General features: G+C 41.8%; 1 protein-coding gene across 6 annotated transcripts in view; it reads left to right on the plus strand.

The window, feature by feature from the left end:
- Positions 1 to 12395, plus strand: part of MICAL2 (microtubule associated monooxygenase, calponin and LIM domain containing 2) — a 118038-nt gene that overhangs the window by 18453 nt on the left and 87190 nt on the right. For all 6 annotated transcript variants that reach the window (XM_064163760.1, XM_064163761.1, XM_064163762.1 and 3 more), the window contains one exon: positions 2810 to 3167. In XM_064163760.1, the coding sequence (XP_064019830.1) occupies positions 2904 to 3167 (264 nt within the window). In that variant the 5' untranslated portion in view covers positions 2810 to 2903. Of the gene's footprint in view, positions 1 to 2809; positions 3168 to 12395 lie in introns of those variants that run through there.

The raw sequence follows: 12395 nt of genomic DNA on the forward strand, positions 1-12395 counted from the left end.
ACTGGAAGCCTAGGCCTACTGCATGTGTTTGTGTGTGTGCAAAACCAACTTCCACTGGTTTGCATCATGCTAAAAACAGTTTCCTCTCCATCCTGTCTGCAGCGGCTCCAGCCAAGCATCTCCTCTGTCTTTTCACCATTATCAGCCCTAGCACATGCTGCTTTCCCTCTAAGGTTGGTTCAGATACAGCTCTACCCTTTTAGTTTTTCTCTTCCTCCACTTCCTTCCTGGATAGGAACAACTGAGGCTATACAAAATTCCTCTGTGAGCAGAAAAGAAATTAAAGAGCTTGTGTTCAGACCTATCGATTATCCCAGAGTTAGCTTTTAAAGATATTTGTGTAGCATGAACATGATAACAGTCTTGTGGTGAGCTAATGAAAACAATGGAGAGGAAGTGTTGTTTTGTAGCTCTTGAGTCGGTCAAAGTCTTTGGTTGCACTGAGGCAGTAGGGATGTGGGTGTGTAGTGATGAGGAAAACCTCATCCATCTGCCACTTGCTCGGATGAAATGTCATAAGAGGAAAGTTTCACTAGCACTTCCCCATTCCCCAACAAGCTGTTAGTGGTGTTTTTGTGAGAGAAATACTTTGGCTTTTCTATTAAAAAAGGAAAAAAATCTCATCCAGGCATAGAACTCAGTTAAAGTAAGTGTTTATGCTTCCTTTTGACTGATTTTTAACTTATTGCCAGTGGGTGTCTAATCTCAGGGTGCCTGTTTAAACCCTGTTGTAGCACTTTGCACTGCACTTCTGTTATCTTTAGTTGCCCTGTATTGTCTTCCCTTTGCAATAGCACTTGTGTGTAAAGCTGAAGCACAGGTGTTCATCAGCCTCTCTGTGTGGCAGTCCCCTACCTTTACCGTTCCCCTAGGAACTTCTGGATTTATTGTCCAGTTCTGGACTGATCCAAAATCACTGTGCAGCACTGCCTTCCCAAAGCCAGGGCTGGTGAGGGTAATTCTGGTCTGTGCCTGCACTTGGGTAATGAAGGTGGCTGGGCCGCCTCCTGCCAACATGCAATTGCTGGAGAGGTTTGCCAATTAGTCATCAAGGACTTGAACCTGGAAAGGTGCTGGATGTCCTGAACTAGTTTTGAGTCAGTGGAAGTTCATGGAAGTCCATTTCTTGAAAAATTAGACCTCTGGAAGTCATGGCACATAAAATGTTTGTGCTTTTACCCCTTCAGAAAAGGGCATGGATCATACTATAAATGAAGTATACAGAGGGGAAAACAAAAATTTCCTGACTTACTCTTGGCACTGAATATTTAATCATGACATTTGGTCTAAGAAACTGTACAAGGTCTCAACATTGCCAGTTTATTTTACCCACAAACCAAGAGGCTGATGATGTGCACACAGAGGTTATTTTGAGTGCAGCTGGGGAATGTGAGTATTCCAAATACTTCCTTATATCTCCCTGTGGGATCTCTTGAAGTTGCGTAATAATTTTCTGTATTAGAGGATTGTAAGATAGCCATGGTAGGTCTCTTTGCTTAAATACACTGGTTAAGCTTTCCTCTTCCTTCTTTGAAGGAAATAAAAGCAGAGAAGGAGTAGTTTGTGAACAGTGTTAAATTAAAAAGCATAACTTCAAAAGGCCTTTCTAACAATTTATTCTGAAACTATCAGCCAACAGATGATGTTCCAAGGAAAATAACTAATTATGTGGGAGGTTAGGCAAGCATTGATTTTAGGTTTTGGTTTCTTGGACTGGTAGATAATTCTTTAATAGCAAGAAAAAGAATACATGAGTTAAATCTCTTGGCTTGTGTCTGGGTAGACTCTCATCTGAGGACAGCTTTATACATAATCTATAACAATTTTCTTGGAAAATGTGAGAGCTGCTTGGATATTTTCTGTGGACCTTGGCTGACTCTAAGACATTTCCCAGTAGAGATTGAGAGTAAGGTTAAAGAAGGATAGGGGAGTGCCACAGTGGAAGTGTTTTAGTTCTTTCAACCTTAAGTTCATTTAGAATAGCATTGCTCTTACAGAATGTGAGGGCATTTATCTGAAGTATCAGGCACAGTTCGACACTGGTCATGTTACTAGGAAAATCCAGTGGGACTTAGTGGGCCAAACATCATTATTTTATATCATCAGCACATGACAAGGTGAGACTCCAAACACATAACTTCAGCATTAACATTTGGAGACATGGAGATAAAATTCCTTCCTGTGCACTAGAGCACTGAAATCTTTCTCATTTTGGCAAGGGAGTTAGAAAAAGGGGAGTGGTCTGTGGTTATTTGTTTTCTGTATCTTCAGCTCTGGAGTAACTTGTGATAATGGTTCAGCTTTGCCTGTTTGTGCATTTGCTTATTGCAAGTGATTTTACCAGTTCTGAGGTGCTGTGGCTCAGCTGTGCTCGTGGCCCTAGCTTGTGCAGTAAGAGAAAGTTCCCTCAAATAGTGTTGACTTTTTTCCAAAGAATGCATAGGACTTAAAACATTACAGGAGATGTGCTTGCAGTGGCATAAGTTCTGCTTGGGAGAAGAATCTGGACATTTGTTTTCATCTATTGTCTAGCACTGAACAAAAAGAAATCCTCGGGCTCTTAGTGAAGCTGGTTGTTCCTGAAACAGCAGAGTTTGTAAGGTTTTGTAAGTCTGTCTGAAGTACATGTCATGTCAGGACAAGTATGTTGTGCTTGTTTGTAACACTCATGTCAGATGCCAGTAACTTGTACCTAGTTATTCAGTCTTCATATGTTGTGGTTTTTTGTTCATATTGGAAATGCAGTTTGTAGATTTCATTTTCTTAGGCAGATTTTGCTTTCAACGTGACCTGTGTTTGTCTTTCCTAGGAATTACATGCTTGGAAGTACTGGGTAGTGTTGATGACCGGCACCTCAGCACAATAACTCCAGCTTAATCCTTTTCAAACACTTCTCTCAGAACATGGGGGAAAATGATGATGAAAAATGCAATCAAGCTGGCCAGATATTTGAAAACTTTGTACAAGCATCAACATGCAAAGGTACCATTCAGGCCTTCAATATCCTCACTCGCCACCTTGAATTGGATCCTTTGGACAACAGAAACTTTTACACCAAACTGAAGTCAAGAGTGACCACGTGGAAGGCCAAAGCTTTGTGGAACAAGCTTGATAAAAGAGCAAGTCACAAAGAATATAAACGTGGGAAGTCTTGTATGAACACTAAGGTAAGAGGAGTTAAGTTTTGGATTTCATAGCTTAGACTCTTTAAAACTTGTTTCAATACACCTTTTGAAATGATAGTTTATATAAACTGGTTTTGACACATTCTCTCCTGTTTTTGTTCTACAACTCTTGTGGGAGCAGACAACATTTAAGAGTGATCCTAAGACCACCCTGCTTTACAATCTGCCTCAAACATGGCAGAAAAGTTTTCTCCACTCTTTAGACATCAGCATCAGTCAGGCATAAGCTCAAAACTGATGAGGCAGTAGTCTTCATTCCAGGCTCACAAGAACTACTCGCTTTATTGAACAGGGTCATAGCATCTTCATCAGGATTCACAGTTGCTGCTTGTTGCATTCTGTAAGAGGCCAGGGCTGGCCAGATTTCAACGGCAGTTCCTAAACTGTTCTCTGAAAAATGCTGCTTGCAGTTCTGGGGTATCTGTCTTTGTCACTTAGCTTTAAATCTGAACTACAACAAAAGAAAATCTTGCACTATTTGTGAATTTAAATACTTAACTCTCTTTTCACAAGCACAATGTGTGTAATTAATGTGTGATAGTTACTGAAGGACGTGGTTGGGGAAAGAAGAGGAAATTATCTTGTTTGCAGGAGAACCTGCAATATCTTGTTGGAGCCACTGAATCTCGGTGGCAAGACTGTACAAAATAGTCTAGTTCATGCCACTTTTTTCATCTAGCTATCATAGAAGAGTAGCTTTATCACAGAGTAATTGGCTTATTTACTGCCAAGTGACAGCTAAAAGTTACCCCAAGAAAGGTAAGTTTTAAGAAGCTCCTTTTCACATGTAGAACAAGGACAAAGGGGGCACTGGCAGCTAACCAGGTGGCAAACTGTGGATGATTTTTTTTTTTAATTAAAACTATCACTGGAGTGTTGTTTTGTGCACTCTGTGTTGAAAGTCTCTTTGCATCATTGCTTTGAAATTTCTCAACAGCAGCAGGGAGAAGGACACCATGTTACCTTTTCATACATGTAGAGCTCTCTTATTAATTTTTAATAAGATCCAATGATTATTAACTTTTGCTAGGTTAATAAATGTCCTTACTACACTTTTATTCAGAAAATGAAAATCATTACAGCTATTTGCACTGTTTCACTGACAGCCTCAGCTTTTCTCCTTTCCTTTTCCCCTCCTTTTTCCTTTTTGGCCTGTGCTTCCTTCCTCTCTTTTGTCCTTTGGACAAAGCTGTGCACATATGTCATTGAGAATCTTTGTGATGGAAACAGACAGGAAAGGAATAAAAAATGAGAAAGTGACTGATGATTAGCAAATTAGAGGAGATATTTCATGTGCACCTCACCTATATCTATAGCCCCAGGTCCAAGTTTCCATGAGGGTGTTTTGCATTAACAACAAAAAGGCAGATTTAAGACCAGTGTAGAGTACAGGGAAAAAAAAAAAGCCTTCTCTCTCAAGTGTGACATTGGAAAACCAGGGCCGGGTTCAGCAAAGCTCTTAAGCAAAGTGATTGATTTTTATAAATAGTGAGAAGAATAATGGAAATTGGTTGGTACCTGACATACAGTCTGGCAAGCAAGAGGCTAATTGCAAGTATGGTATTCCTTCTTGAAAGTAAAGACACTCATTTTAAGTGTAAGTATTTGCAGAAAGTCAGTGTCAGTGACATATCTATGATGTACATATGATCAAACTATGAACGACGGTAGAATGGCTGTATGTGTGTATAGCTAATCTGTGAAAGACTTGTAGATGTTCATTATGAAGCTGAGCCATGTCCAGACCTGCACTTTGCTGTGTCATCAGTGATTTAACTGGAGAAACGTGAACCTTCAAATCCCAGTGAACGAAAGTGGTAATTGCAGTCTGTGGGCTCTGTGGGGCTATCTGCCCAACATTCCTCACACGTGAATCACAGTCTGCTCTGAAAGCCTATCTATGCGACATGAATGAGAGAAGCCACGTTGTGAGAAGCCTGTGGACTCCCAGATCATTTCAGTGGTGCACTCTGACAGCCACACTTAAGATAAGGAATTCTCAGAAGAGCTGGCAGTCCAACCTAAGTGCCAGTTCAGACAGATTAGGCTAGAATTTACACACCATGATTTTCCTCTGGTGCAGCTGGTCGGTTTGAGTTTCTATCTTTCTGACGTGCTACACCAGCTACCATTTTTAGTAGTGCAGCAGGCAAAGAGGAATGAATAGGCTAAATCCTGACAGAAGGGCCCAGCACTCAGCTCTGTGGAGTTGCGTGAGGACCGATGGGACTAGATCAGCCTGGAGGAAAAATCTTAACCTGTTAAAGCAGGATCACAAAATGAGCTGAGTGGATTTTTGCAATTGCTGCTCTGTAAACAGAGCTAAGGTTGTTAGTGGGCATCATTTTAAAGAAATATATGACTTGAAGGCTTTGTATGAGGTTATGGCCATGAACTCTTGCTGGGTCTGCAGCTCACAGCTCATCTCAGATTAAGCTTTACGGTCTGGCTTCTTGCAATCCTCACAGTCTTCGGAGGAGATAAAGGAGATAGAACATTGTTGAGATCTGAAGTACTTCAGCTTTGGGGGTTGGTTGGCTGAGTGTTTCTGTTTTTTTTTTCTTTCAGTTTTTAAGAGCTGAATACTGTACTTGTTGGGTTTGGTTTTTTTTGGTGCTTATAAACTCTTCAGCCACACTTGTTACTCATTATAATACACAGATTTTTTTTTTATACTTACATGTTTCACTCCTAAGTAGCAATAATCTTGTGTCTTAACTACTTTTGAAGAACATTGCCAAATGTGGCTTTCAGAGTTTCTGCAATTACTTGATTTTAAGCTGGGTGAATAAAAACCACTTGAAAAAAATTTCAAGAGATTCAAACCCATTACTATTTTAGAGTTGCCTACAGTGGATGTTATTTTTCCTTTATTTCTTTGTAGAAGAAAAACAATACTAAAAAATAAATCCCAAGTGCTGTGGAAAGACATGCACAAAATGGGGCAGACAGGAGCTTTTTTGGAAACTATAGGAATCCCCCTGTATGCATGTTAAATCTGTATGAAGCATAAACATGATGCAATGATGGACAGGAATTAATTCTGCTACTTACAGAGTGTATTCAATAGCCTTTTAAAGATGTGAGTGTTCTGTAAACATTTATTTGAGCGTCTCTGTATGGAGTAAATTCTTTACACTTTATTTGCTGGCAGTTTAGCCATGTAGATGATACAGATGGTGCTCCCTGTGATGTCTGAGATGTGCACGTATGACAGGGCAGGACCTGGCTCATGCTGTGCACCTGAAATTCTGGCTTTCCTGTGACTGTAGATTCATGCTTGAGGAGAGCAGAGATTGCTGCACCTGAAAACATCCTGGGCTTACTCTGAAGAGAGGTGTCAATACTCAAACTGTACAAATGTGGTGTTGTATCACAGTATCATCAGGGTTGGAAGAGACCTCACAGATCATCAAGTCCAACCCTTTACCACAGAGCTCAAGGCCAGACCATGGCACCAAGTGCCACGTCCAATCCTGCCTTGAACAGCTCCAGGGACGGCGACTCCACCACCTCCCCGGGCAGCCCATTCCAGTGTCCAATGACTCTCACAGTGAAGAACTTTCTCCTCACCTCCAGCCTAAATTTCCCCTGGCGCAGCCTGAGGCTGTGTCCTCTCGTTCTGGTGCTGGCCACCTGAGAGAAGACAGCAACCTCCTCCTGGCCACAACCACCCTTCAGGTAGCTGTAGACAGCAATAAGGTCACCCCTGAGCCTCCTCTTCTCCAGGCTAAGCAATCCCAGCTCCCTCAGCCTCTCCTCTTAGGGCTGTGCTCAAGGCCTCTCCCCAGCCTCGTCGCCCTTCTCTGGACACGCTCAAGCATTTCGATGTCCCTCCTAAACTGGGGGGCCCAGAACTGAACACAGTACTCAAGGTGTGGTCTAACCAGTGCAGAGTACAGGGGCAGAATGACCTCCCTGCTCCTGCTGACCACACCATTCCTGATGCAGGCCAGGATGCCACTGGCTCTCTTGGCCACTTGGGCACACTGCTGGCTCATGTTCAGGTGGGTATCAATCAGCACCCCCAGATCCCTCTCTGTTTGGCTGCTCTCCAGCCACTCCGACCCCAGCCTGTATCTCTGCATGGGGTTGTTGTGGCCAAAGTGCAGCACCCAGCACTTCGAGCTATTGAATGCCATCCCCTTGGACTCTTCCCCCTCAAATGTACGTGCTGTTTTTTCAAAACATGTCCCTGAGCTTGAGGAGAGTTCGGGAAGATTTGTTTGAAGTGCTGATGTTTAGTTAACATCTGCCTTGTTTCAAATGATGGTGCTGTACATTGGAGGGAGGGCACAAGCAAATTCCTGTGTGCAGCTTTGGTCTTCTGAGTGTTGCCTCAGCTGTAGACCACCATCTAGGGCACAGTTCCTGGGCAGAGGAACAGTCTGAGCTGCAGTTTCAAGGCCTAACTGGATAACATTGGCATAAAGCAAGTAAATAAAATTGAGCTAAGAGGCTTTAAGTGTTGTATATATATAAAACTGTACACATGTACATATATAGAATTGTGTATGTTTCTGGAAAGCAGATGAACTTGATCTCAGTCCCTGTTGGCCTCTCCAGTTGTGCTTGTTCCTGGGCTTGGCACTTCAGTGCTTTTTGTATGATAGATCAGGTTCCCTTACAAAAACTCCTTTTGGGAAACACTGCAAGAGATTGACTCTAAAGTCATTTATGACCATTTTCCCAGGGATTATGTAAAAATCATAGTGGCTCCTTTTGGAAGTATTATATGCCATCAGTCTTACCTGGCCTTGATGGCATCAGTGTCTTTGCTGTAGGGAATCTCTACAAGCTCTCCCAATGGGGTGATGCTTTAGCCAAGGCAGCATTACAGAGAGACTGTGGCTTTGAAGGGGAATGGGGATGGAGGGGAATTGGGGACCAGGGTACGAGACAGCTGAAAAGGAGCCCTGGGTCAGAAATGGAGATGGAGGCTGGAAGTTTTGTAACTGACTCAGCACTGGCTCTGAGCCTTCTCTGCCAGTACTAACCACGGTGGTGTACCTGCTAGTGATACAACAGGACGATCTCTATCTGCCAAACCTCTTCCGCTCCTTTCCATATTGTCTTTGTTTCCATAGATTGTCAAATAAGTGCTTTGGGAGTCAATTAAAACTTGTTTCACCTCGTGTTCTCCTTTCCACAGAGCTGAGAAAGGGAGAGATAATCCAGGTCATGCTGAGGACTGCTGTGGTACTTAGCTGCAAGAGGAGGGGATACTAGGTCTTTCTCCATATTGTTTGGTAGGAATTGGCTTCCTACGAGTTCTCAGCTGTTTACAAACATCCAGATCTGCAGTCTCATAATAAATGGGTCAGATTGGCTTCTAGATGTCTTCCTTTCCCTGCTCTCCACCTTCCTCTGTAGCACTAAACAAATACTTGGCTCTTAATTAAGCAAATGATCCAGCATGTATAAACATGAAGTGCTGCCATTTGTTGATCCTTCAGAGAGAACTCAGATTTTTGAGACAGGTTACTTCTGTTCTATATATACTGGTACAGAAGCCAGTGTGTTTTTTGTGTTCAAGTGTCGTAATTGCTTGTCCCTTGAGACAAATATTTTTTGCCAGAGAGTAATTGAATTTTAAGATGAAAGAAGGGAATATCAGTTGTGCTCCAACTCAACAATATCCTTATTATAATGAAAGCTTTAACCTGTTTAATCTATAAAGAGCAGATGTCCAGATGGCATATTCCTTTTGCTGAACACTGAAATTAATAATTGAAATGGGAAGATTTCCAGACTTGATAGTTGGGGTTTATAAGAAACATGCATCAGACTGATCTAAGATGTTTTAGATAGCATTGCTAACTCTCTTATTGTAATAAAAATGCATTCCTGTGAAGGTCATAAAACTTGAAACTAGAAGTGGACTGCTGTATTTATAAGACATGTTGTGAATGAAAGGTTGTGGCTTTTCACCAAAAAGACATTCAGCTGCCTTTTTAAAATAGATTATTAGGAACACAGTGCTTGAATAGCAGCACTTGGATATCCATCTATTGAGGTGAATGTTTCTGTGATTCTGTTAGGAATACTAAAGATCATGTGTTTTACTGACTTCTAAAGTGTCACCTAGATGATTATTTTGGTATCTGTGCTTTACTTTTGCCTTTTAGGACAGGACACTGAAAGCCTTGCTCTGGATTTCCATTGTAAATTTATTTTAATGAATTTTAATAAGTAGCTCCTACAGCATTATTTCCAAGAAATAGAAGCTACAGGACTAATGGTAATGTGAGTGGTAAGGAAGATTAGTTTGAGACTAGAAGGGAAGGAGCACATCACCTAAGAACATGCAGTGAAATCACAGTTGTTGAACATTGTCTCTGCATTTGTTTCTCTAAGAATTTCTAGAGAGGGGATGGAGAGAAGCTTGGGTGATGACAGGACATAGAGCAGACAGATTTCTTTGAAAACGAAGCAAACTATTAGACTCTTTGAGTAGTGCTTTAAACTGAGATTGGGCCAAATTGCATCAGCAAAAGCAAATGTTTGGCATGTGATTTGGTAATGAAATCACTTTATTTTTATTATCCTACAGACATTTCCCCAAACACAGTTTTTCAGATTTATCAGTCATGAAAGGCAATGAAGTTCTGCCAAAGTAACACAATCAGCCTAAATAAGACTTTTTCAAACATTTGGGAATTTTGAAATTTTTGGCTTGCAAGATAACAGTAGCTTTACAACTGTACTTTACAGCACTGTGCTGGTTTGCTGTTTCTTGCTTAATGGCTTTGCAAGTAATCGACAGAAGGGAACTGTCCCACCCTGACCTGATTTCCTAGATATTTTCTAAAGACTCCCACAGGGAGTGACACCCAGTTACTTTCACACAAAACACTGCTATTGTCACCACCAGTGGCTTAATGAAGTTTGAATGAAACAAAAGGTTATGATAGGGTGTTCCCAGAACTATGGCTTTGAAGTGCTTTTGGGTTTGAGTGTGTGAAGTGGCAGGACTGTGTCCATCCACCAGGCAGGGTGGGCTGCATGGGCAAGGAGTCATCCTGCATGGGCCTGGCACTCAACCTTGCCCGAGCGTTGCTCGGGTCAGATCTTTCTCTAGGCTTCAGAGACACACTGATGCCAGATGTAGTTTGGTTAGGGTTTGGTTCTTAGCTGCGTTTCCAGCTTTGCTCCGATAATGTTTGTGTACTGATAAGTAAGGAAATACATAATGTTTTCTACCAAGAAGTGATTAAACTCTTGGCTGCTAAAACCGAGATTTCAGACAATAAGGCAATTTCCTGTCTCCTCCGGTTCAGGTCCTTCCCGAGGTTCCCATGTCTGTCCTGAGAACTGGGGGTTTGGGGATGTGGTTGCTCTCTTTCCTCTTTCTGCTGATAAATCTAGCTCTAAGCAAATAGCTTTTAATATCCTTTTGATAGAATGTGAAGTACTGTGGTTCTAAGAGATGCTGTGCATGAGGTGAAAATGCAAAATACTTGAGCAGAAGCTGCTGCTCTTTCAGCCTTGAAGCACAGCTTGTTTCCCAAGGTCGTGCCAGTTTCTGCTTAAGAAACCAAGAGGTACTGCCTTACTTCCCTTGCATCACCCTCTGGATTTGTTCATTTGACTTAGATACTAACTTAAGAAGGAACCAGGTGTTTATGCCACATTTTGAGTTAGTCCTGTGTTACTTGCTTCTGCTGCCCTTTGAATTGCAAGAGCAAGTTCAAAAATCTGTGCAATGGCAAATACTTCTCTCTGTGATTGGTGTCCACCTCTCCATGCTGCTTGTACCTGGATTTACAATTCAGATAAAACAACCGCCCCGGGGTGAATTGCTTCTCAGATTAGAAAACATTGCAAGAGACAAGAGATGGTAGAGAGCTTCCTGCCAAAGATGACACACCCAGCTGGCTAATAACAAGTTATGCTGATCAGCAAATGCTCAGTAGAAGGCAAAGGCATTTTCTTAGGGTTGGTTTTTTATTTTTGTGTTGGTTGTTTAGTTGATTTTGTTTGTTAGGGATTTTTATTTGGGTTTTTGTTGTTTGCTGTGGGGTTTTGTTTGCTTGGTTTGTGTTGGATTTTTTTTTTTTTTGTTGTCTTTTGTTTTCTGTGTGTGTTGTTTTTCTCTCTTTTCTTTCTCTCCTGTTTGTTTCTTAGCATGGTAGGAAATAATTGCATGTGGTGGGAAGCCTTTCCTGCCAGGTGAAGGCGGCTGTGTCTGGTAGGGCAGCTACTGGGGCTGCTGGCTGGCTGTGTGTGAGGTGGCAAGGGCTGGGCCCGTTGCTTGGCTCCTGCTTGGCTGTAGGCATCTAGGGTAGGAAGTTCACTACTTGTCAGCCCAGATACAGCCCAGATAGTGGCAAAACAAGCACAGCCAGGGTTATTGAGGCAGGTGCCTCCATCTGCATTTCACCCTGGCTGGAATGTGAAAACAGAGTCATTAATACATAGCCATGTAAATAAACACTGATCTGCTATGTATGTTTATCTCCCTTTGGTTGTGTTGGTTATTGGTGTAAAAGAGACTCTTACACCTTGTGATATGCAATTTGCTGCCAAATTTTATGCACTTGACTTGCTGCCCTTGCTGCTTTCTGTATTTTGTCACCTTTTTAAAATTTACTTTTATTTTTCAAGACTCTTTCCTTCACTAATAAGGGCTGTTATGTACCACCTTCGTTCTCAGCCAAGAAAATGGTTTTGGAAATAAGAACTAGAGGTGATTTCTCAATGTGATTTGCTGCCAGCAGCCTCTTGTTGGTTTTGTATGAGTGCTTTTAACTTTCCCTGCTCTCAGAAACCTTCCTAAAAATGTTACATTAGGGATACATTTTTTTATTTAATTCTGTCTGTTTGATATGCAAGTCCATCTTGTTGCTGCTGTTGACATGTATATGGGAGGTGGTGGTTGGTTAATTCCTAGTGTTTTCAAATTGTAAATAAGAATGCAAAAAATACAAGCATTGCCTACACATAGTGAACTGGTATGTGTAAATGACCGGTTAAACTGGGGAGGAGGAAATAGGGTTATCAATCTTTGCAGCTGTATTTGGCTGTACTAGTTCAGTGGCTATGAATGCAGGGGCTTTGGAAAGTGCATGATGAGCTGGAAGAAAATAGATCACAGGAGCCTGGAATTGCCTTGTACAGCCTTGCATTTTGAGCTCAGCCATAGCTGCTGTACGCTACTGTGCGGTCATTCAGCTTGCAAAAGTTGGAAATGCTGGGATGAAATGAGTC

The sequence above is a fragment of the Pogoniulus pusillus genome, chromosome 24 (genome assembly GCF_015220805.1).
Source record: "Pogoniulus pusillus isolate bPogPus1 chromosome 24, bPogPus1.pri, whole genome shotgun sequence".
Taxonomy (NCBI): Eukaryota; Metazoa; Chordata; class Aves; order Piciformes; family Lybiidae; genus Pogoniulus; species Pogoniulus pusillus.